This window comes from Sander vitreus, chromosome 20 (assembly GCF_031162955.1).
Source record: "Sander vitreus isolate 19-12246 chromosome 20, sanVit1, whole genome shotgun sequence".
Classification (NCBI taxonomy): domain Eukaryota; kingdom Metazoa; phylum Chordata; class Actinopteri; order Perciformes; family Percidae; genus Sander; species Sander vitreus.
In genome coordinates this window covers 9,615,676-9,640,945 of record NC_135874.1, presented here as the reverse complement: position 1 = coordinate 9,640,945, position 25,270 = coordinate 9,615,676, and the positions used below count along the sequence as shown (strand labels likewise).

The 25,270-nt window shown below is 40.1% G+C and overlaps 2 protein-coding genes across 4 annotated transcripts; one reads left to right on the top strand and one right to left on the bottom strand.

Moving 5' to 3' along the window:
* Positions 1–3: 3 nt before the first annotated feature.
* hltf (helicase-like transcription factor) lies at positions 4–14,625 on the top strand. Of its 2 annotated transcripts, none has more exons than XM_078277492.1 (25): positions 4–113; positions 764–966; positions 1,724–1,890; positions 2,212–2,354; positions 2,517–2,602; positions 3,000–3,071; positions 3,419–3,610; positions 3,936–4,010; positions 4,102–4,144; positions 4,236–4,299; positions 4,478–4,545; positions 4,680–4,727; positions 4,958–5,068; positions 5,189–5,280; positions 6,041–6,184; positions 6,443–6,575; positions 7,646–7,781; positions 8,521–8,700; positions 8,903–9,018; positions 10,236–10,417; positions 10,594–10,716; positions 11,252–11,364; positions 11,804–11,984; positions 13,393–13,473; positions 13,986–14,625. In XM_078277492.1, exons 2-25 carry the CDS (start codon positions 769–771, stop codon positions 14,127–14,129), a joined length of 2,892 nt encoding a protein of 963 aa, XP_078133618.1. In that variant the 5' UTR covers positions 4–113; positions 764–768; the 3' UTR covers positions 14,130–14,625. The 2 variants fall into 2 exon arrangements, with proteins under 2 accessions (XP_078133618.1, XP_078133617.1); XM_078277491.1 differs by having other exon boundaries at positions 4,233–4,299.
* Positions 14,626–14,905: 280 nt separating this feature from the next.
* Positions 14,906–23,875, bottom strand: LOC144535046 (glycogenin-1-like). Of its 2 annotated transcripts, none has more exons than XM_078277297.1 (7): positions 23,647–23,875; positions 20,689–20,827; positions 20,409–20,583; positions 19,936–20,098; positions 19,220–19,346; positions 18,483–18,720; positions 14,906–16,930 (listed from the first exon to the last, which is right to left on the bottom strand). In XM_078277297.1, exons 1-7 carry the CDS (start codon positions 23,846–23,848, stop codon positions 16,763–16,765), a joined length of 1,212 nt encoding a protein of 403 aa, XP_078133423.1. In that variant the 5' UTR covers positions 23,849–23,875; the 3' UTR covers positions 14,906–16,762. The 2 variants fall into 2 exon arrangements, with proteins under 2 accessions (XP_078133423.1, XP_078133424.1); XM_078277298.1 differs by having other exon boundaries at positions 20,689–20,824.
* Positions 23,876–25,270: the final 1,395 nt, after the last annotated feature.

The following is a 25,270-nucleotide window of genomic DNA, read 5'->3' as shown; positions in this document are numbered from 1 at the left end:
CATCTTTCTTGACGTTTCCTTATCTAGCTACAATCAGAAAGTAGCATAAATATTAACAGCATCGCATCAGAAACGCCAAACAACACTCTTAAAGGAGAGAGAGGAGAAAAATAGTACGACATTTTTAATTACATATAAATCTCACATTCTGTCTGTAATTTTTAGCTAACGTTAGCTTTTCAAGCAGTTTTAATTTTATGTGTAATGTTAGTTTTCTTTGAGTAACGTTAGCTAACATTAGGCTACGCTATCTTATGTACGTTAACGTTAATGAAGCGACGAGTGTAACGTTACCGCAGCTGTGACTGATTAACGTTAAATAGCTCATCAACCTGTAGAGAGATGTGAGTGGGACACTTGGTTAGCTGGCTTTGCTATTTAGCAACATTTACTTCGAATGTAGTCCTATCCTAGTTAACGATACCTGCATATAACTGTGTGTGTCTAACGTTACTGTTAGCGTAAGAAGTTTGTAACTGGTTCAACTTCTCCTTCTCCTTAGTTACAGCCATGGACTGTAAAAAATAAGGTTATAACCACAGACATAACAAATAATAATACCTGTAGCTCCATCTCTGTGCACCCACAGGACTGGTTTGTTTTTACGGGTTGTCAGTTGAAGCTGTCCTTTACTCTTTCATATCTGTCAAAACGTCCTTTTTGTCTGTTTGTGTCTTATTCTGCATCTCTCTCTCTCTCTCTCTCTCTCTCTCTCTCTCTCTCTCTCTCTCTCTCTCTCTCTCTCTCTCACTCTGTGCTCCAGCTGTCATGTTTTCCAGCAGGTGGAGGTTCGGCTCGGACAGGTACAGTGAGGTGGACCTCTTTACAGACCGCTATGAGGCCGATGTAGAGACCCTCTCCCAGGCCATCAGAGCTGCAGCGTCTGAGGAGCCGGATGCAGATGGCAGCGTGCTGTTTGGCCACCTGAAGGGCACTGTGGTTGGCCTCAGATATTATAAAGGGGTGGTGAGGATCAGTCACCTTTAATCCTCTAGTCACCTTTAATCCTCTAGTGCACGTATTCACAAGGGAGACAACACAGAAATGCCACATTGAGACAGAAAATCATCTGTGAGATGTGTTTTACAGACACTCCACAAAGTCCCTGTTGAAATCCTTGGATTCTGTGTATCATTCAGCACTGAGATTCATAACCCATGCAAAGTACTCTACCCATTACTGTGTATTATATGAAATCGTAGGTTGGCCCTCACTAAACACAAGAAGGCTCAAACATTTGTTGATCTTTGTGTACAAATCAATAACTGGACACACTCCTTCATATTTAACTACACTTTTAACATCTAGTAGATCTGAACCCAATCTAAGATCAAGTAGATACATACTGTATGATGTTCCACAAACTAAAACAGAGTTTGGAAAAACTACTCTTAGTTACAGTGCTCCAACTTCATGGAATGAGTTGCAAAATCAGCTAAAATTGCAGGTTTTTATTTCACATACTGAATTCAAGTCCTACCTACATCAACTATACCAACATGTCTGCGCTTGTTTTTAAAATGTGATTTCCTGTTTTTTATTTATTATTGCTGTCCATCCCTGTCTGTTATTTGTTGTATGTTGAAGTGTATTTTTTATGTGCTGCCTTCTTGGCCAGGGCTCACTTGTAAAAGAGATTTTAATTTCAATGTGATTTATTTTTATTTTTTTTCCCCTGGTAAAATGAAGGTTAAAAAAAAAAAAAAACTTACTCTCTTTACAGGTGAATCAAGGGGAAATGGTCGGTTTAGTGCGACAGCCCGAGAATCTATACGACCGCAATGCAGTGATGGTCGCCAACATTTATGGCAACCAAGTGGGTCACATCAAGCGGGAGCTGGCAGCAGCCATGGCCCACATCATGGACAACAATTTGGCTAAAGTAGAGGGGTGAGTAGACTGTTAATCACCTGTCAGTGTCATTCCCTGCTGAGGTGTTATGTCAGAATGATTTTTCTCAACATCTTAAGGATTGTTAGCCTACAAAGCCTGCACTGACACCTGACTAACATTGAATGTAGGCATAAATGGCTGCCTCAGTTGACAGCTTCTCCCCATAAATATCTGCATTTGATTCAACTTGTTATTGTTATTCATATCATATGTTTATTGTTCAGTCGTTTTAAGATCAACTTTGAGCTCAGGCTTCACCGTGATTACAGTAGGATACAAACGGTGTGTGATTTTGTGTTTGTGTGTATATTGTGTCAGGGTGGTACACTCAGGGACAAAAAACACATTTACCATGCCAGTGATGCTGTCCTTCTGGGGGAAAGAAGAGAACAAAAATGCTGTGATTGAAGGCATGGCACGTCGCGGATATAAACTGAACACAGGTGGAAGCAGCGCAACCGGTACAAACACCCTCAATCATCTGCTTTCACTTGTCTCCAGATGGAAAACTTCTCGCACTTAACCACGTAGCCTACATTGTTGCATTAAAAATGTCAGTTTTCAGTCATTGTCATTAACGTGTGTGTGTGTGTGTGTGTTCGTTCGTTCGTTCGTTCGTTCAGGTACAAATCAGAAATCATCTAATAGTCAAGGTGCTCGTGCAATGTCATCTAAAAAAGGATTGACCATCCCACTAACTGCACAGGAGGTAATCTACTTAAATTAAGTTAATATAATATTTAACGGTATAGCATGACGTTTATACAGCAGTCATGTAACGTTGGTGTTGTTACATAGGAAGCAGCAAAAACTGTCTAGGAAGCTCACATGTTTTGGATATTTAATGTAAAGCAGGTTATCGGGTATCAGTTATTGTATTCAGGGAATTTTGAGGGGAAAAAATCAAGTACTAGAATACCTTGAAAAAAGCCCTTTTTAATAAAGTGCTAAAAAAGTCCTTGAAATTTAAATGAACCACATAACGCTGTCTTATATTTTGACCAACAGTTAACGTGGAATGGCTATACATGCAGAAATGTTTAAACATTGTGAAACAGACTTAAATAAGGCTTAAGCCAGTAGTTATAATTCCTTTTTTCTTTCAGCTGAAGAATGCATTTGACAACCTCTTTGATGGTTTGATGGAGAGTAAAGATGGAGAGAAAGAAGCTGCCAAGGTGCGTATTTGATCTGTTTATCTGTCTGCATTTTATGTATCGGTTTGTGGTCAGCATTTTGTCTCATTTTGTATTTCTTACCACTCTCACAATAATGATGTCCTTAACTAATGATTGCATGTTCTTTCTTATTGTGAGATTATTTTTGACCCATTTCTTTATAATGTCATCAGAATGGAAGAAGTATTTAGTTCTTCTTTTCTACCTTCTCTTTCTTGCTGCAGTTTATGGAGAAACTGCTTTTCACCTTAGCCTGAAATAACTGTTGTAATAATAGTTGTTGCTATCTTTTTCCATCAGTGTCCTAATGCAGCCTATGTGAACATGCAGCTCTCTTTTCTCTGCAGTCTGTGGGTACGCCTCTCCTGCCTCACCAGAAGCAGGCACTGTCCTGGATGTGTGCTCGGGAGAACAAATCTGCGCTGCCACCCTTTTGGGAGAAGAGAGGCGAGCTCTACTATAACAGCCTCACGTGTTTCTCTGCCAAAGAAATACCAGAGAGAATTCGTGGAGGAATACTGGCAGATGACATGGGACTGGTGAGTAACACTTGATATGATATTGTTGCTGTTAAAAATTATGTTAATTGCAAGTTTATTTATACATTTAACTCATGATGAGATGTTTGGTCAGTTGCTTATTATTATATACAGTAGAGAACATTTTCTTTCAATTTTTTGTATGTATGTGTTGAAAATGAGGCAGTAAATGTTAACCTCAAAATTCACGTTTTCTCCAGAAAAGAAAGGAAGATCACTCGTCAAAGCTTTTTTTTCTTCTACATTTACCCCAATAAGAGGCTTTACGCTGCGGCTATTTAAGCCGACATGAATCAACATTAAACCCCCCGTTTGTGTTTTCCAGGGGAAAACTCTGACAACCATTGCTCTGATTCTCACCAACTTTCACAATGGAAAGCCTCTGCCTGTGGAGACATTTGTAAGTGTAGCTGTGTGTGAATGTGTTCAAACAATATGCAGTCTGTGACTAGTGTTCGACCATTGTTAAGTGGTTGTTTCCGTGTGTTCAGGAGGAGCGGTCTTCACCTATCAAAGCCAAAACCAAACCACAAGGTAATCACAATTTTCAATATATCAGCTTTCTTGCTCATGTTCAGAAAAAGAGCATGACAGGTGAGATGATGTGGGGTCTTTGTTTCAGAAGGCAGCAGTGCAGGCGATAGAGCAGAAGTGAGCAATGCAGCAGCTGGTCCTCAATGCTCAGACATGTAAGTGTGATTAAATTGAATTTGGTTTGCTCAGATTATATTGTCAGTGATGAGGGTTTTATTGTCACGGCATATTTTAATCATGTGTAAAGTCAACAATGCAAGTGACTGCATCTGGACATATTTCAATACATTTTTCTGTCCATCTATATATCTGATATGCTCATGCCTTTGTCAGTCCTCAGGTGGAGGTGATCTGTGTTAATACGACAGACGTAGTGGAGATAGTGGACAAGTCAGATAACAGTAAGAATTGATTGTCATCTCTGTGTATATCACCTTTTAACTTGTATATGTCTGTTCATGTTGTTTGCTTGTTTTGCCTCCTTCCATGGATTTTGTGGCTTGCATACATTTTTACCTGACTTCTCCACTTACAGGTATGAGCAAAGGAAAGAAGAAAGCCAAAAAGCGAAAGCCTAGTAAAGGTACAGGCCCAGGAAACTCTTTGTATTTGTGCATTATAATATGTGGGTGTCAAAATATGTGCATGTTGAAAGCAATGTGTGACATAGTTTGACAACTGTTTTTAAACACCAGTGAATTGATTTATTTTGTAGTGGTGGTGGTGGCATAATTCAATGCTGTTGTAATTTAGCTTGTATACCATTATAATCGCTGTCCCCTGTGAAATAAATCATGAATCTGCTTACTGTAGAGGCCCCAGTACTGCTGGAGGATCTGGACTTTGCTGCAGCACTTGGTGGCTCAGCAGCAGATACAGGCTTAAAGAAGAAGAAAACTGTCAAGAAGGCTGGTCCCACACTGAGTGAGTTCCAACAGTCAACATGTTTTTACCTGGTGTTTTGGGTTTCACCTATTGTATTAATTTAGTAGGGTAAAAAGGAAAAGTTGTGATCGTTGGAAATGCGCCTTTTTGTATGTGCAGGTGTGGAATCCTCCGTCACTGAAAGTGCAGATGACTTATCAGCTAGAACGACTCTCATCATCTGTCCGCTCTCTGTGATCAGCAACTGGCTGGTAGGAATACAGCCTCACACATCGAAACGCACACAACAAGACACTTTCTTTCGTTGAACTTTATTTACGTAGTCCTGCTAATTAGCTTGGTGACAAGTATAGGTGAAGCTTGTTTACTGGTAAAAAAAAACTGCATACTATTACAGCGCAAGGCTACATTGAACTGCAAGTGAAAAATCAACAAATGACCAGTATTGTAGGAAAACAAGCTATGTTGGTGATTTTGTGTTTGTGTGTATATTGTGTCAGGGTGGTACACTCAGGGACAAAAAACACATTTACCATGCCAGTGATGCTGTCCTTCTGGGGGAAAGAAGAGAACAAAAATGCTGTGATTGAAGGCATGGCACGTCGCGGATATAAACTGAACACAGGTGGAAGCAGCGCAACCGGTACAAACACCCTCAATCATCTGCTTTCACTTGTCTCCAGATGGAAAACTTCTCGCACTTAACCACGTCTCACCAACGAGACACTTTCTTTCGTTGAACTTTATTTACATAGTCCTGCGAATTAGCTTGGTGACAAGTATAGGTGAAACTTGTTTACTGGTAAAAAAAAAACTGCATACTATCACAGCGCAAGGCTACATTGAACTGCAAGTGAAAGTTCAACAAATGACCAATATTGTAGGAAAACTAGCTATGTTGGTAATTTTGTAAACTTTTGATGGCGGAAGTGCCACATTCAATGCTCAGTTGCTTCAATGCAATGTTTTCTTCCTCTGTGTGTGTGTGTGTGTGTGTGTGTGTGTGTGTAGCATCAGTTGGAGCAGCATGTGCGTGCAAATATGAAGCTAAAAGTGTATCTGTATTACGGCTCAGAGCGCAACAGGAGCAAGGCCTTTCTGTCCTCTCAGGATGTGGTGATCACCACCTACAACGTCCTCTCTGCCGACTCTGGGGTGAGTGTACATGTATTTCTGTAGCTGTAAGGTGAGCCAAGGTGTTGACACAGAAAATAAAACATGGGAGACGCACTTGATATGGTGGGGCAGACTGCATTCATTTATTTTGATAAGCAAAGTCCTCTAAATGGTGGCTAATGGATGTCTTTTCTGAACCTGGACTGTGTGTTTAATTCATGTCAATACTCACTTGACTTGAGAGATAATTTGCCTCTCTTTTAATAACAAATATAATGTTTTTGTTTTTCCTTTCAGAATAAGAGTCCCCTCCATGGGATCAATTGGCTGAGGGTTGTGCTGGACGAAGGACACGTTATAAGAAACCCCAATGCGCAGATGAGTAAGGCTGTGCTTGGCCTAAAAGCTCAGCGGCGCTGGATTTTGTCAGGTATTGCACACACACACACACACACACACACACACACACACACAGATATAGTCATACTTGGGCTGGGTGATAATTTATTACTGTTCATTGTCTCTCAATATAGTCATGGATCAAATTGTCATGTCTAAAAGAAAAAGATTGTATGTACTTTGTATTTGTTTGTATTAGATTTTTGTAATAAAACACAAACATTTTGACATAATTGGTTGAACATTAGTTTCATATTTTACCATGTGATTTTGAATACTTGAAATGTTGTGGATATCGCTATATTGAGATAATATCCCAATAGCACTTACTGTACACATTTAAAGTGTCCACCACAAATTCTCATTTTGACTGAATATTTGAAGGACATATTTGAAGTACACACAGATAGTTCCATTATTAAAGCCCCAGTGTGTAACGTTTGTAGTTGTTCATTATCAGAATCTGTATTGCCCTTCACAAACCTGTCCTTTTTTATGAATATTGACCACCACCATCAATTCCAAGTAGTCCTATTGGCTTGGAATTTTACAATTGCGCTTGCATGAACTGGGGTAGACGCTCCAGAATGATGCGCCATCTTGAAATACGTTAGCCGGTAAGGTACATACAGGCTATACTGCTCCGCCTTTCGCGTTTTCGACTCATAGCTGCTGCTAAGGGGTATCGTCGCTTCCCGGCCTCGGCAAGTTTGAAGAAGGAAACATGGAGGACCACACGTATTCAAAATCCATATTTCAGGAACAGTCTTCTTCGCCCAGAAAAAGAAAACGGATATTGAAAAGAGCAAGAGACCGGCGTCAGCAGAAAAAAAGAGTGAACATTGGAGCTGCTTTGGTCTCCTTTTCTTTCTCTCTCCTTTCCATCAGGTGGTGCCCAACAACCACAGCTGATAGACAGCCTTTTGTACACCTTTGCTTTTTGAAGCGTGAAGGCTACCGTAGCTGCAATACCGTGTGGCGAGAGAGAGTTGATTGCGATATATGATCTCAATAGCTAGATGGGAGTAATTCTTACACAATGTAGCTTTAAGGCAGTTGTCGAAAGTTTGTGTGTTTTTGTTCATTCCTACGTCCCTCCAGGTACTCCTATCCAGAACAGTGTGAAGGACCTGTGGATGCTGCTGGCCTTCCTGCATCTGAAGCCTTTTGATGTGAGAGAGTGGTGGAACAGAGTGATCCAGAGACCTGTTACTAAAGGAGACAGGGCCGGCCTGCAGTGAGTGCCACAGATACCTTATATTACACTGATGCAATGTAGTAATAAGACTCCAGAGGGCGCTCTCTATTGTGATACAGTTGGTTTGAGTGAAATTGCCGCTAAAGCCGTATTCTATAAATATTCTTCTATGTTTACACTTTTTCCTTGATTTTGTCTACTCCATATAACATCTATTGCTTTTCTCTCTATCCTTGAACAGGGGTCTCTCCTCTCTTGCTCTTTCTGAGATGTCTCCCTTTTTTCCTCTCTTAAAGACTAGGAAATGAGTTTTTCCTTGTTGTAATCAAGGGTCCAAAGATTTAGGGTGTAAAATGTTGTAGATTTTGTCCTTTTAGGCAAATTTGTGGTTTGGGTTATGTCAATAAATTTTAACTTGACTTATTGTCTGAAGTTAATCACAGCTGTTGGAGATGATGATTAATCTACTTCTCGCTTGTTGTTGCCCTTACTAATCTACAATGACTGTGCTGGCTGCTTTGACTTGACATCATTAGGTCACTTTGTCAATTTAGACAGTAGAAAATGTTATTCAAACACAGCACAATTGCAGTGAGTGTATGTCACCATTCATAGTTTTCTTACATGGTAACTAGATATGCTAAAAAACTAGGTTGAGTCCCCAGTGTTGAGGGAGTGTTGGATAAAAGTTTGTAATCGTGGGTAATATGCAAGCATTTGTTACATTATACTATTGATAATCAGATATCAATAAATTCCTGCAATTGATGCTGTACAGGAACCTTCAGACCCTGGTGAAGTGCATCACCCTGCGGCGAACCAAGAGCAGTGAGGTGAATGGGCACCCCCTGGTGTCTCTGCCTGAGAAGGCAGTATGTGTGGAGCAGGTCGAGCTGAGCCAAACAGAGAGAGAGGAGTACGAGCTGGCACGCAATGAGGGAAAAAACACCATCAGAAAGTATGTGTCAGTGTGCATGTATGTTTGAATAAATGAACGATGTGATAAAACTGAGCAGCAACAAATCAAGAAAAGTCATTTTGACAGATCATACAGCTGTTGATAAATGTTTGTTACATGTTACAGGGGATGTTACAGGTTTATACTGTAAACTGTTGCATATTGGTCTATTTTCTTTGAGCTGTGTTAACTGTGGGTGTAGGTACGTAGCTGAAGGGACAGTCTTGAGAAATTATGCCGACGTGTTGGCCATCCTGATGAGGCTTCGACAGCACTGCTGCCACCCTGATCTACTGGCAAAAACATCCTCAGACCTGGGTAAGACCTGTAATGTGATATGAGGCTAATGTAAGCACTGACTAATGTATAGTATAGCTTCTGAACCCTGGGGTCACTTGATATGCAAACAGGCTTGCTGGAGATTTCTATTTTTTTTAGAACTAAACTTTTTTTTATTTGGTTGATATGTTGGTTGATATGTTGATATGTTGATACCCAGGTTCGCTTCCGTACAGCTGTAATCTGTAATCATGAGGCTCAGGGAGACCATTGAGGGCACTTTCTCTTCATGCCCACACAGTCTTAGAGGAGGTCTAATCAGCCAAATTAATTAAAAACACCTGTGTGTGTGTCAACCATGGGTGTGTAGTGATTTTAATCGGTAGCGTTTTGGATGATGCGATCATTTTTATGCTAGACTTGTCGTAGCAGGTGTAATTGATAACATATTGCATTTGGCTTTACCAGTTTCAGGCTCTGCTATTGTGCATGAATGATCACTAGTATGGTTTACTGGGACACTTGCATGGAAATAATCTCTTGTTAATTTTATTGATTACAGCTGTGCTCTGGTTCTTGCTATGGCAAGTGAAAATGCTTGCTGTGCAAAAGCCCTTCTTCCAATTCTTCACACCTTTTCATAATGCATTTTTTTTTTTTTAACTGCTTTCTCTACCTTGCTACACTCTACTGCCATTCTCCCCATTTAGATCGCGCTCGCTCTCTCTCTCTTTCTTTCTTTCTTTCTTTCTTTTGTGTTTAAACAGAATGTTCACTGCCTTTTTAAAATGGTAACATGGAGGAAAAGTTTACATTGAGAAAACATATTGCCAACCCTGTTGTATGAGCATATAGACTGTGAGGTTAATAAGTAACCTGAACCCTGGGTAGTTCACCTTGTTGAACGTGCGCCCCATGTACAGAGGCTCACTCCTTGCCGCAGCGACCTGAGGCCCTTTGCTGCATGTCATTCCCCCGCTTTTTCTCCCTTTCCATTTTTCAGCTGTCCTGTCTAATAAAGGGCTAAAATGCCCAAAAAAGAATATAAAAAAAAAAAAGAATAAGTAAACCCAACCCAACATGTGTAATATGTGTGTAATCTTAGAACACTCCTCTTTATGTCATTATAAAACCCCAAATTTCCCCCCAAAAAAGAGGACATGACATTTGTGTCCTCAATTATAGCTACAGTACAGCCCTGGCCTCAATTTATGTTTCAGATTTATTTCCTAATGTATATCATCTTTTGTCTGGAGGTGCTGCAGCTACACCTGCAGAGCTGCGGGAGCGTCTGATAGACAAGCTACGGTTGGTGTTAGCCAGCGGCTCTGATGAGGAGTGCTCTGTGTGTCTGGAGTCGGTGCATCTGCCTGTCATTACACACTGTGCCCATGTCTACTGCCGGCCCTGCATCGTCCAGGTTATCAACACTGCGCAGGTACATGTGCTGCCCTCAGCAGACAGCAGGGCTTTAACTGTCAAATGACAGCAGTCATTTGACAGTTAACTAAAAAGGCAAGTTTTTACTACTATGTAATCGGTTATTTAGCTGCTAAACATGAACTGATCCATCTTTTCTCTATGCTCAATGTGTGTTTGTGTGTGTGTGCATAGGAAACAGCACGCTGTCCTCTCTGTCAAAGTGAGATTAAGGCCAATGAACTGGTGGAGTTTCCACAGGAGGAAATGGAGGAAGAGAAAAGTACAAACTCTGATAAGTGGAGGACAAGCTCAAAGGTACACTGCACATACTGAGGCTACAGTATTACACATGGGATCAAAATGGTTTTAATTTAAAAAAGAGTTGGACTTCAACAAGATGTTCTGGTGTTGTGCAAAATCTTTGACTTTAAGTTGCCTACAAATCATTTTAGTCTTCTCTTACATACAAACCTTTAACGTTCTGTGTTTGTGACAAAATATTGTTTACCATATTTATTAAGTGTTATGTTCAATCAGTGACTTTCATTAATTTTTTTTGTTTGTTGGTCTATATTGTGCAGTAAGAAGATCAACATCAGCAAGAATGATTAAACATTTCTGATAAATGTTCTCAATGGGGGAAAAAACCTCAAATACAAAATTGCCTTGAATTCCATCATTCCATACTTGGCATCAAAATGCCTTAATTACAAGATATATTCTATTGGCTGTAATGACCTAATTCTTAACCAGACGTCACTTAATAAGTCTTCTTCAGCAGTGTGACAGTGATGGAAAATGGCCTTCCATGCTACTGTGTGAGAGCAGTGTTCTGTTTTTGTCTCTGCAGGTGCAGGCACTGATGGGAAACCTGCTCAGGCTGCGATGTGAGGACAACAGCATTAAGTATTTGGTCGTCTCTCAGTTTACACGCTTCCTCTCCATACTGGAGACTCCACTCAGGTAATACACACATTCACAGTAGAGGTTCTGGATTTTTAAGGGTCTAAATGGGTTTTAAAGCTGTAAAGAGCTCTCATAAGTCCACTCAAACAGCTGTGGTTCATTTAATTATTGCAACAGCTATGGTGGAAGTTTAGAGAGTGGTTTACCTTTTTGTGAAAATATTGGTTTATCCATTATAGTATTTATCAGAAATTTGAAACAAACTGTTTTGTGTCTCTTTGGGTAACTGATTCATTTCTTTTCCACCTCTCTCCTTTTGTTCAGATCTAGATGTTTATGCTTGTCAAGGTAGATAGTAAAGCAAAAGAAAATATGATCTGTTAGCAGTGCACCAGCAGAGAGAGTAGAGAATTTCTAGATTGAATTAATTAAATGTTCCGTTATGTTATTTTATGACTTGTCTGTTGACGTGATTGCCCTCCGTCCTCTCCACCAGAGAGCATGGTTTCAGTTTTGTGCGTTTGGACGGCACTATGAGCCAAAAGAAGAGGACTCAGGTCATCCAGGAGTTTCAGAGCTCTGCAGCCGACAGCCCAGCCATTATGCTTCTGTCACTCAAAGCTGGAGGGGTGGGGCTAAACTTGACGGCCGCCTCTCATGTTTTCCTCATGGATCCTGTAAGTATTGATTTTGGCCAGGATCCAGACACATTTACATGTATAACCACATCTTATTTTACATATGAGGTTGTGCACGCTGAAGGGATTTTGTATGATGCCACACACAAATGTTTGTTAGCTGATTAACTATCCGGCTATAATTGTCACTGCAGGTTTATTGGCACTTTGGGATAGCCTGACAGTGAATAGTGACAAAGTTTAATTAAATGTTATCTGATTTCATTACGTATTAAGATTTTCACAGTGGAGGTGGGCCACCTCACCTTAAATAAAGACCACCTCTGCTTCTACATCTTTAAAATTCATATAATTTTATTGGGGGAAAAACTAAATAATTCTGAACTGCATGTTCACACTGATATATTGTACAATACATTCTGATACCCAGGTTCGCTTCCGTACAGCTGTAATCTGTAATCATGAGGCTCAGGGAGACTATTGAGGGCACTTTCTCTTCATGCCCACACAGTCCTGAGAGGAGGTCTAATCAGCCAAATTAATTAAAAACACCTGTGTGTGTGTGTGTGTGTGTGTGTGTGTGTGTGTGTGTGTGTGTGTGTGTGTGTGTGTGTGTGTGTGTCAACCATGGGTGTGTAGTGATTTTAATGCTAGACTTGTCGTAGCAGGTGTAATTGATAACATATTGCATTTGGCTTTACCAGTTTCAGGCTCTGCTATTGTGCATGAATGATCACTAGTATGGTTTACTGGGACACTTGCATGGAAATAATCTCTTGTTAATTGTATTGATTACAGCTGTGCTCTGGTTCTTGCTATGGCAAGTGAAAATGCTTGCTGTGCAAAAGCCCTTCTTCCAATTCTTCACACCTTTTCATAATGCTTTTTTTTTTTTTTTACTGCTTTCTCTACCTTGCTACACTCTACTGCCATTCTCCCCCTTTAGATCTCTCTCTCTCTCTCTCTCTCTCTCTCTCTCTCTCTCTTTATTTTGTGTTCAAACAGAATGTTCACTGCCTTTTAAAATGGTAACATGGGGGGGAACGTTTACAATGAGAAAACATATTGCCAACCCTGTTGTATGAGCATATAGACTGTGAGGTTAATAAGTAACCTGAACCCTGGGTAGTTCACCTTGTTGAACGTGCGCCCCATGTACAGAGGCTCACTCCTTGCCGCAGCGACCTGAGGCCCTTTGCTGCATGTCATTCCCCCGCTTTTTCTCCCTTTCCATTTTTCAGCTGTCCTGTCTAATAAAGGCCTAAAATGCCCACAAAAAAAAGAAAGAATAATAAGTAAACCCAACCCAACATGTGTAATATATGTGTGTGTGTGTGTGTGTGTGTGTGTGTGTGTGTGTAATCACATATATTTAAAATTCATATACTTTTATTGGGGAAAAAAAACTAATTCTGAACTGCATGTTCACTTGCAATTCATATTTCAGGCGTGGAATCCTGCTACTGAGGAGCAGTGTATTGACCGCTGCCACCGTCTGGGACAGACGAGGAAAGTCGTCGTCACCAAGGTTAGAAACTAGAAACTCTGTACGTTTGTACTGTTTTATCAGGGTTTGCCATGAAAGCTTAGTGCTTTTCTTCTCTGTGGCAAGGCATCACTTGTTCTTTAAACAGGTCCATTTTATACTATGAACACAAGTGTTTTTTAGGGCTGGCATCATATGCTTTTGTCCCGATTTGATTCTTTCATGATACATGGGTGCCGATTTTGAATTGTATTGCGATTTTATCAAAATGCATCGCAAAACAAATCCCGATGCATTTTGATTTTTGATTTTTTTTTTTTTTCTCCCACCCCTAATGTGATTGTACTGTATTTTGTCACCAACACAAATGTCTGGGTACCTGGTGATTTGAAGGGACTTTTTTTATTAGATCTAAAATGATAGATTATGTACATTATATTCTTAAGCTAAACGGATTGTCCATAGTGTCATACTAGAGAGAAAGGTGCATGAGAAAGATCAGTCACTATGATATTTTGCTTGTATCTGTGTTTTGATTTTGATTGTTGCTGCAGTTCATTGTGAAAGATTCAGTGGAGGAGAACATGGTGAAGATCCAGAGGCAGAAGCAGGATCTGGTGGAGAAGGCTTTTGGCTCCTCAAACACAGAAAGGAAAACGTCTCGCATTGATGACATCAAAGCTCTGATGGAGCTGTAGACGTATTCACTTGGTAACAACACAAACATAGGAAAAGTTGTCGGTGTTCTTTTGTTGGTTCAGAAAGTTCACCTCTGAAGGGCTGAAGAGATTGTTTTATTATTTTGAACAGATAACATTGTTCGTGTATAGGTTTATGAATATTGTTCTAAATTCTGTTTTATGTTAACTGCTATGTAACGGTTAAAGTTTTGTACTGATTCATTAACAGGACACTTCATCACTTGGTAAGCTTTAATTTTTGTTCATGTGATGCGTAGGAGCTGTTTGTCTTGATCTACTGTACGACCTGATACTCTGGGACGAAGACGGAGTAGAAATACTCATCTGTTGTAGCAGCTTGAGTTGTCAATATGCAAATTTGACATTTCAGATGTACTGTATGTTGTGGTTTTTCTTGCCATTTCTAGATTAAAGAAATGCAGACTACTGCTACTGTATTTAACCAGACAGCATCTTCCAGAACATAAAATTAAAGGGAAACTATTTGTTTACCACCCAATAGTGTGTATCTACTGTATTTGTCAATTTTAATAATCATTTAAGTGGTTACAATAAGTGCTTCTGAAATGTGAGGTTAGCTGTTTTTCACTTTTGTTTCACTAGTCGGACAAACCAAGACATTTAAAGATGTCACCTTGGGCTATCAGAACTTGTGTTGGCAATTTATCATTATTTTGTGACATCTCATAGACCAAACAATGAATAGCTGCCCTATATCTAATCAATATAAATATGACAAGAGTATAAAGAAAATGAAACTCATGACAGAAGGGTTGGATAAAGGGTGATTTCTTTCACCAGTTCTTTATTAGCGCTTCAACAGGGATGTACAGCTGGGGAACAGGACAGATTGGCATTTACTACAATAATGTTCCACTTCCACGCTCATGCATATTCAGGATTTAGCAGGTTGACAAAATTGGACAAAAATCGCATATGGACTTTTCTCTCAACCTTGCCAGCTTCTTGTTGGGGGAGTGTTGAGTGAGGAGAGTATCATTATTGTCAGGAGCTATAGTTTAGTTTAAGGGCACACAGCTGGAGTGAAGTAGAGGAGGTATTGGTAACAGTAAAGGAGGGACTCATCAGAGTTAAATTTGTTGTGCTACTAGCAGCAGTTACAGTAAGTGAGGTTTTGTAAACAGTGAACGGTAATAAGGCAGCTGGTTACACTACAGACAGGAAGTGATGAAACGGCTCATGGCACAAAGATATACTGATGTGGTTCTGGCAGAGACATAACATGCAAATGACGGATGTCTGGGGAGTGCACTATTCTTTAATCCCACACAAATACATACAAAACTGACTATTAACGTCACTTTAGAATGTGGGCGGAAGTGCATTACTGAGCCATTTTTTCACTCTGTGCCATGCAAACACAACACAACAGACCTTTTTTTCCCTAAAACAACAACCAGCCATTACAAAGTTGATGTCACAGGGAGCTGGTGAGTGTCAGAGGCACATATAAGGAACTTTACCTATGTATTCTGGTGAGGTGAACACTGTCTGATTAAAGCGAGATAATCATAACTGGCTGGAAAGGAGATCAGTAAGAGTGAAGTTAGCCAGTTGCTGCATATCTGCTTCTAAGTGGTTTAAATAGAGAGACTTATTGCAGGAAAGGAGTTGTGGTAAATTCCAGAAACAACATTTAAACTTATTGATTTCCCTTTAACCATGGGATTTGCCCATGGTCATTTTCTCAGTTTCTGTTGCTGAAAGTTTCCACAGGTTAGGAAGACTCAGGACTGTTAGCCCATCTCCATCAGATACACAAGAATACTTAAAGGAATAACCTGACATTTTGGGAAGTACGCTTATTCGCTTTCTTCCAGAGAATTAAATGAGAAAATTATACCACTCATGTTTGTACAGTGAAGCCAACGCCTAGCATATAGACTGAAAAAAGGTAAACAACTAGCCTGGCTCTGTCCAAACAACCAAATCCACCTACCAGCCCTTCTAAAGCTCACTAATTAACATGCATGTCATTTGTTTAATCCATACAAAAAGAAGAAAAAAATTATAGTTTCATGCGAGATATGCCAAAGTATTTCTAGGCGGCCGCAACTAGTTGCTGGGCAACTAACTTGAGACTTGAGGAAATTACTGGTTTCGGCCAAGAAATAGTGCGGTAGCAATACATAAAAACAAAAACAGCTTTAAACATGGGGGGAAAAAAATGTTTATTTTTCCCCTACGGTTTGTGTACAAAATGTTATGTGACCAAATCATGGAGTATCTATCGTACACAGTGCTGTCTTTATGTTAACCATCTGTTTGTGGTAGCTTTATATCACGCATACAAACGTAGTGAGTGCTATCAATCTTCTCGTCTAACTCAGTAAGAAAGCGAATGAGGGTATTTCCCGAAATATCAAACCGTTCCTTTGAGGGAACAAAATGAATGGTAAAAGTGCGTGGGAATTGTGTCAAACTTCTACTCCCTGTCATTCACACACACTGACAGGATGCAGAGAGTGAGGCTAAACGTTGCACAGATGCATCCAGTCCCCTGCTAATCAAGCTCCAGATCAAGATTGGCTAAGCAGTGATGAAAATCTCCACCCACACAGAGCTTTGACTGGTGCTCTCTCTGTGTGTCACGCTACCTCGCCTGCCCGCTACTTTAAAAAGGAGTTAAGCTTTCGCTCAATGTTGGCAAAGGAGTCGTCACCCATGTAGTCGATCTGACCTGCTTCCCAGCGCTGCTTCCTCTCCTGTGATGAAACCTTCCGGGGAGGAGGAGCAAAGGGTGCCGGGTGCACTTTAACATCCTCGTGAAGCTGACCCTGCGTGACAGACAGACAGAGAATGAATGAATCATGAAACAGGACTGGAGCAATACTTTATAAGGCCTGGTTTCCCCACATTCAGTCATACTCAGCTGAACACTATTTTTCTTCCCACAATCAGTTCATGCAAAGGTTTCGTCAGGAGACTCAAAGTACAAACAAGACCTGCATTGCAACACACTTGCAGCAGATAAGAGTTGAGTTTCACAGATGACGAAAGTTGTTTATCCTAATATGAACAAACAGAAAAGTTTGGCTTCCTATAGTAGATAACACACTCAATAAGTCAAAACCAATCGAAACATAATGGCTCTAGTGAGTAAAGAGCTGCAAGGATGCAAGGAGAATTGAAAAAAAAAAAAATCAAATACTGTAGTTTGAGTAATGTATTTTTAGTTAATTTTTTTTTTTCCACCAAAAAAAATTACATGGTTTAATTTTCAAAAAACACCATATTTTTGTTGTACAGCACATTGCTGCAGCTCCTCTTTTCACCCTGTGTGTTGAGCTCTCTGTTTTAGCTACAGAGTGAGGCATCTCATTTCTGTTCCATCTTTGCTGGGAGTCGAACATGCGCAGTAGCTAGGTAAGGACTACTAGCCAGTCAGAAGCAGAGTATGAGGGCGTGCCACGCTACAGCTAGGTGAGCATTATAACACATTTGTGTGTTACAAAGTGACGCACGTTCGTCACGGAAAAAAAGGCTGGACTACAACAGAGCTGTTTGGAGCAGTTTGTGAACAGTGTTTTCTGTTGGAGATGGTAAGTCCCTTTGGGGTGGACTTTGGGCTTTTTTCACTTTGTAAACCTATAACGTGCACAAAAAGATATATAACACAATAAAGGAAAGGGAAAAAGCCAAAAAGTATAATATGAGCACTTTAAGACTGTATAAACTTGTCGGTGTGACACAAGATGGCTCAGTTTCAGATAATTGGGCAAAGCTGCAGGTTTTGCCAGCTTTCCTTTACTGACCAACTCTGTTGCAACAGGCAGCATGGCAACTTCCTGCTAGTTACTGAAGAGCTGAACAGCTGCTGGAGCCACCCTACATGTTTCATCATTATCAGCAAGCTATTCATGCAGTCATGACACGACTATGATAACTGGAAATACCCGCCGCAACAAACACAACTTTTGGCAACAATTTGGTGCTGAGGAATGTGAAACAAACTTTTTCTTGACTTCTTCTAACCAACCAGCATTTTAGAGTTTAAGAGGAAGTCAAAAAAAAAAAAAAAGATTCAATATATGGCACTTTCACCACTTGGTAAATTCTAAATTGATAAATAGATTTACACATTTTGAAGACGTGCGAGAGAAAGAAGAGTTCACCTAGTAATTACAGGTTTCGACACAGTCAGGACACGACGATTATGCAACAGGCTAAAGACACAATCACAGCCATCCTGGTTTATGTTTCAACGCGTGCATAGCCACCACAATGACACCTAGAACTGGACATTCGTCTTTCACTCACACACACACACACACACACACACACACACACACACACACACGCACACACACGCCACAACAGCTGACGTACGTCCTCAATCGCCTCTGTGAAGCCGCTGTTGAATGGCGTGTCCCCGTAGGCCTGCTGCAGTAAAGGCAGCACAGATTTGGCGTACAGCTGCCACCACATGAGCAGGTAGTCGGGGTGCAGATGGCACTGTTCAGGGGACAGGGCGTGATCTTTGACCTCACCCCTCTGAGCGTCGTAGGAGTAGCTCCATGGCTTCACCTTACCCAGGAAGTGCACCACCTTGGCATCATGGCCGTACCTGTGAAAACACAGCACGCAAAGTGAATGTTAGACGAAAGAGAGGCTAAGATTTGTGAAATGAGATGCTGCCACTATTTGCAATCTACATTCTACATCTTTAACACTTACTGAACCAAACTCCTCTACAGAAGGACACACACAGTACAGATATAAATAAAACAGAAAGTATACAGGTGTAGCTACAGGAGCTCCTCTGTTTTGAGGCAGGTTGTGGCAGAATGTGTGTTGTCCCTGCTCTACATTTCAGCAGCTTCTTGTAATTCAACACCCCTTCACACCCACCCACACACACACACAAATACACAACATTTGAACTGACCTTGGATGAGCTTTATGCCTCCTAACACACAAGCACCCTGACGTTTTATAAGGAAAGCTACAGAATCAGAGCAATAAGTCGGCTACAGAAACACTGGATACATTGTGTGTGTGTGTGTGTGTGTGTGTGTGTGTGTGTGTGTGTGTGTGTGTGTGTGTGTGTGTGTGTGTGTACTAACTCTTTAAAAGCTGGCAGGTAGGAGTAGATGGCGATACTGCTGAGGTTGTAGATGAAGGGAAGGTGTTTGGAAATATCTGCCGTCGCCCAGGTGTTAAAGAAACTGTTGAGAACTCCCTGATCTCCACCTGCAACAACAGACATACACAAATACGCTCAGAATGATAGACATCATTTCATAAAGTAGAGCAAAATGAGAGATGGCTAGGAGCTCTGGTTTGGCATGTTACAATAAACAAATAGTAATAGTCCTGTCAGAATGATCCTGCACCTTTGCTCTTAGCGAATGGGAGAGGAGTTCAAACACATGACAAAGAATTGATGTTCTTTCATTTACATAACATTTACCGTATCTGACCTCTCTTCTCTGGCTGCTGAAATCCATTCAGACACTCTATAGTACGTACCTGAATGGCCAACACCACACACACATATCGCACAGACTGTCCTTTCTGACATGTATAAATAGAAACTGAATGTTGACAACGCTGTGAGAGGATGCTGCACACAGTGAATGACAACATATGGTGAAACACACACTCATAAACAAATAGCAGATGTATGTGATACAGTGCTAACTGCAGACAGACAGCAAGGGGTGAGCTGGCAGTGTGAGCGTAAGGTTAGACCAGGTCAGAGTTAAGATTAGGACATCAGGACTTCAGATTGTGTTCTAATGAGCCTTTAAGAAATAGATGCAAAAGGCTCGGGTCTCACCATCGAAGCTGCCGTTTTCACTGCAGAACGTGAGCAGCTTCTCGTGCGTCTCATTGGACGGCCTGAAGACAAACACCCCAGAGTTGAAACAATCTGGCCAACCAGGATCCGGCGCTGCAGATAGTTCCTCTCTTTCAAAAAGTTCATCTATATTTGACAGCACCTGAATACATTCAAATAAATGTTATTTACTTACTCGAATACATGGAGTTTCATTTATCAATATTTCCACATTCCATATAGTAATTTGCAATGAAAATGCAGCAGTCTGCGGCGCCTTTTACTCCAGTAACATTGAACCCTCTTCTCTTGAGTCTAGGAATGAAACATGGACTGTTTAATGTTCTGATTAAAGAACAGTGAGTTGTGAGAGTAAAAACACTTAGAAACAACTACAACTACTTTTTAACTCTAAGGTGATTCTTCGTTGCCACTTGTGTACGTTCTGTGCTGTGGTCAGGTTTTTGTCTCACCAATGTGTCAGCATCCATGAACACACACTTGCTGTAGTGTGTGAGAGTCCAGCAGTGCAGTTTGGTGAATGTTACCCCCAGGTCCGGTCGCTTCATCAGGGATAGATGAGCCGCATCGCCTGAGTCCATGACGTCCACCACACGCACCTCATCAAAAATGGAGCGCAGTGCATCTCTACGACACAGACGGCATGATTGTGTCAGTGTGTGTGTGTGTGTGTGTGTGTGTTAGATATTGACATTTGACAATTTTTCAACCAACATCAGCGATGTGTGTTACCTGTAAGGTTCTGCAACATGAGGTCCCACGAGTGCGACCAGTTTCCTGGTTGTGTTGTGGTTTCGTAACGACTGGCCGAGAACCATCGCTCCCTTGGCGTAGCTGTCGTTCGTAGCCAACGTCACAAAAGCTTGGTCTGCTTGGAGAAACAAACACACACACACACACACACAAACATCAGCCATGTCGCTGGCTGGTTATAACGTTAGTGTCATTACTTCTTTTGTCAGTCCTACTTCTATTTATCTGCCTTTCAACGTCTCTTATAATCTGTGCTTGCTTGTTTGAATGTCTTAATCCCTTTTGCTTAGGCCTGCTTTCATTATAGATGTAATGTAATTTATTTGAATTTGTTAACCATTGTATTTTAGGATGCCTTTCGTCAGCTGGCCGGGGACTACAACTTACAAATTAGCCATAGAGGCTAAAGCTGCTCCTTTTACTGGGCAGTTAATTAAAGGGGACTGTCCACGACATTATAAACTAATAAACTAAAGTTATTAGTTCAAAATGTGTTTTATTGTACATCATCTTTATGAGAACAACCAGGGCTGTTTCACAATGAAAAAATATTTGATGTGACTATCTGCTAATAACACTTAAAGGTCCCATATTGTAAAAAGTGAGATTTCCATGTCTTATTTAAGTCTATATATATATATATATATATATATATATATATATATATATATATATATATATATATATATATATATGTAGAAAGTGCCGTTACAGTGCTGTTACAGTCATACCCCGGCTGCACTGACGCTGCAGAGAAGCTGAGCGCACAGATGCAAAATAACCAGAAATGCTGACCAATCAGACCAGACTGGGCTTTTTTTCTGAAGGGGGGCTTAAAGAGACAGGAGCGTTTCACAGAAGGCAATGGACAATGGAGCGTTTCACAGAAGGCAATACACCAAAATGTATGTAGAATGTGAATAGTTTATAAAAGTATCATAACAAATCATGTACACATCATTTTCTTAAGGACAATGGGATGCAGTCAAACGTTAATACTCACATGTTGCTCCGATAAGAAAAACAAATCAACACCAGCTTTTCAATGTTCCCATTTTCTTTGTTTTTATTACCTCAAAGGGCACTGTCCACATTAGACACATCTGGTTGTTGCAGCTTTTATTAAGCATTTATATTTACACTTGCTATTGAATTAAGTAAACTTTCTCAGATAGAAAAGGTAATAAGTAAGATACAAATGTGTACTTTCCACCACCAACCCTCGGTGCCTCTGTCTCTTAATTTGACAGTAAATTACATTCAATTAATGCACCCTTTTCTGCTTTTTCCTCCATAACTTGAACAATCATGTCATGTCTATGCTACCCACTGCACATGTCCAATTCATCTGCAGGCCTATTGTGTGAAGTTCAGTGTCTGATGAGTCCCCTTTGCATACATTAACGACTGCAGGGGGCACACTGTGCTTCTGCTTGAGTGAAAGTAGGCCCAGAGCCAGCACATTGTATCAAGCTGAATGCGTGTTGTTGGGGGTTTCTGGGAAACCTGATCGGAGAGGCAGTGCTGTACGGTTGCTAGGGTCTGTTTCAAGGAATTATAAACTGACTATCAAAAGAACCTGAGGCTACGTACAGGAAGCATGTGTTGTGTAGCCACAGAGTTATCTGTGGCTACATAAAGCCATATGACCCACACACCTCTGGGTCTGACACACTTTCAAAATCATGAGGCCAGAATTTTATGAATAACACTTTTTTGTTTAAAATGTTAGCGATAAATGTAATCTGGCATGAGTGCACCAATTTTAAAACTTAATGGAGTAATGCATGTATAAGGACATAAGCATTGCTTCCTGTATGTAATTTCATTTTAAAATGATGCTTGCCAAAATGCAGTAGCCTAGTCTATTTGTGCATATATGCTTACTGCTGTCAATCCTTTATTGCTGTATAGAGTCTTTTAATTTTCATCTAGGGAACATTAATATTAGTACATTATAAATGGTATGACCATACGGGCCTTTTATAGTATTAACAACAACAAAAAAGGCCACACACTGTGGCGCACGTACGCACTGAGAAACGTCTACGTCAAATTCATCAAAGACCCCACATTAACCCAGGAAGTTATACGCGTCTTCTTTAAAAAATAATAGCGTACATGAGCTATAAAACAAACTACCTGTTCCAAATACTTTTTTTTCAGTATCAATTTATAGTATGTTCTTGATTAATCGTTTGTCTATAAAATACTGAAAAATGCCCGTCCGACCAAAAGTCTAAGGCATTTTTGCTTAAAAGAATGATTTTACTGCTATATTATTAAAATTGTTTCAGATGATTTTTTTTTTTGACAAAGTACACCTACATTAATAGAGTAATCGTTTGAGCTCTAGTTTGTAATTTGATTAAGCATACATTTATTCAAAAATAGGCACCATGGAAATGCATTATAAAATTAAAATAAAATAGCCTACCGGTAATAGTTCTTATATATCTTATAAAGTTCTTATATCTTGATTTTATTTCAGGGCTCCTCTACAAGAAGGAGCCTCAATATTATGTAATAATGCAGAGGTTGCCTATTTTCTTTCTCAACAGAACTCTCCCTTTACATTTTATTACTCAACCCCGGTTGCATTCAAAACGGTTTTACTTTGAAAATTGTAACCGGAAGTGCTCTTTTTGATTTTCGACAGCTTTACTTTTGGTCCAAACCGCTGCAGCAACTCATCAAATCAACACATCTCAACCCGTCAAATGGCCGCAGCATTTATGGCATAAATAACGATTCAATTAATATCAGTATATGCGAGTAGCAGTCGGTGTTTTCCGCAGCATTTAATACAGTTCTCGATATTTGAGGAGAAGAGGGCAGGTCGCGCATTCCCGGTCCGGTCCGGTCCGGTCCGGAGTTGCCATGTTCCGATGTCACTGTGGCGGCTGCGAGTGTCGGCGGAGCCCCGGTGTGTCTTACCTGACATGGTGTGATAAGGAGAGTCTACCCGGGGTCCGGGGGTCGTGATGGGGCAGATGGAGGGCTTGCACTGCGTAGGGCAGAGGCTCAGCAGCTGGGAGCAGTCCAACACAGGAATTAAGCCCCACATTTTCCGGGTCATGTGACCAATGACAGCTGACACGCCCCCCTGCGTGTAGTCCGTATAGTCTGTAGAAATCATTCTGAAACCACTGTCAGACAACCACAGATGTAATAGCCAACAGTGTACGACTGCAGCCGCAATACCACCGTGTAGAAATACTCTGTTACAACTATGATGCATTTTAAATGTTCAAAAGTACATCCATATAAAAATATACTTGAGGTACCAAAAGTAAAAGTACTCATTATGCAGAACGCCCCAGAATAGCATACGCCTACACTATATTAGAATTACTGTGTGTTATATTATACATCAATGTGTTACATTCTAACCGTCTTACTGCTGTTTTGTTAATGTAGAAAAATGCATCATAATTTTTTTGATAATTACTTTTCTATCAGTAATCTAAATATGCAAAGTAACAAGTAGGCCTAACTATAGCTGTCAGATTAATGTAGTGGAGTAAAAAGAACAACTTTTCCCTTTCAAATGTGGTGGAGTGGTATAAAGTAGCATAACATTGAAGCTTATGTGTACTGTACTTTTAATTAAAAAGAGTTTTGAGTGCAGGATTTTTACTTGTAACTGCTTATTTTACAATGTGGTATTATTTTTTTCAAGTAAAGGATCTGACGATTTCTTCCACCACTGAATATAAGGTAGTTAATGTTTCCCTGTTTTAACCCAACCTATCGGTTTATACACTGTCATGACAGAAGATTAACTTGTTAGGATGAGAAATTAGTTATGTCTGATCACGATCTGAATTTTGTTTTTAGTAGAACTTAAGTTCAAGTTGCCAGATATTACAGTTAATACAATGTGCCTCCTAATGGTCATGACTTCACATTACAGCTGTATGAAGCATCACAGGCTCAACTACACACAGACATACAGGTGGGTGTTGCCAGCTATTATTACAATAAATATCATTAAGAAAAGATGAAAGACAAAGTGTGTAATGCAAAACATATTTTGTCTTTCTACTTAAAGGATAAGTCCAAGTCTGTCTGAATACAATACTCACATAATCATTGTCCTTTGCATATAGCTGTAAAGAGATCCCATTGTAGGGTGACTGCACTCACCGGTGGACTAATTAAAAAAACATAGCAAAAGTGCCCTCTTGTATTTCCCCATGGTAGATAAAGCATGATCAATAGCCCTCTATGGTGTAAATGGGATAAAGTATTTAATTTAGTCATTAGTCATTTAAAATGGTTAGGCTCAACTGAAAACCAACCTGTGCAACAGATGTACTGTATAATAATCTTTTAAATTGATGTCTTTAACTCCAATAATAATAATGATATCACTATTGTTTTAGTAGAAGTATTTTTCTACTACTTTAAGCTCATAAAGGCAATTCATTTGACTTTCACAGTACTGTATTTCTAAGCTCACTGTATGCAAGAGCAGAAATATGTGCATCGTTAAAACTCTATATGAATTCAGACTATTTTATAGCCTATTTGTATGCATGCCTGCTTGTGTGTGTGC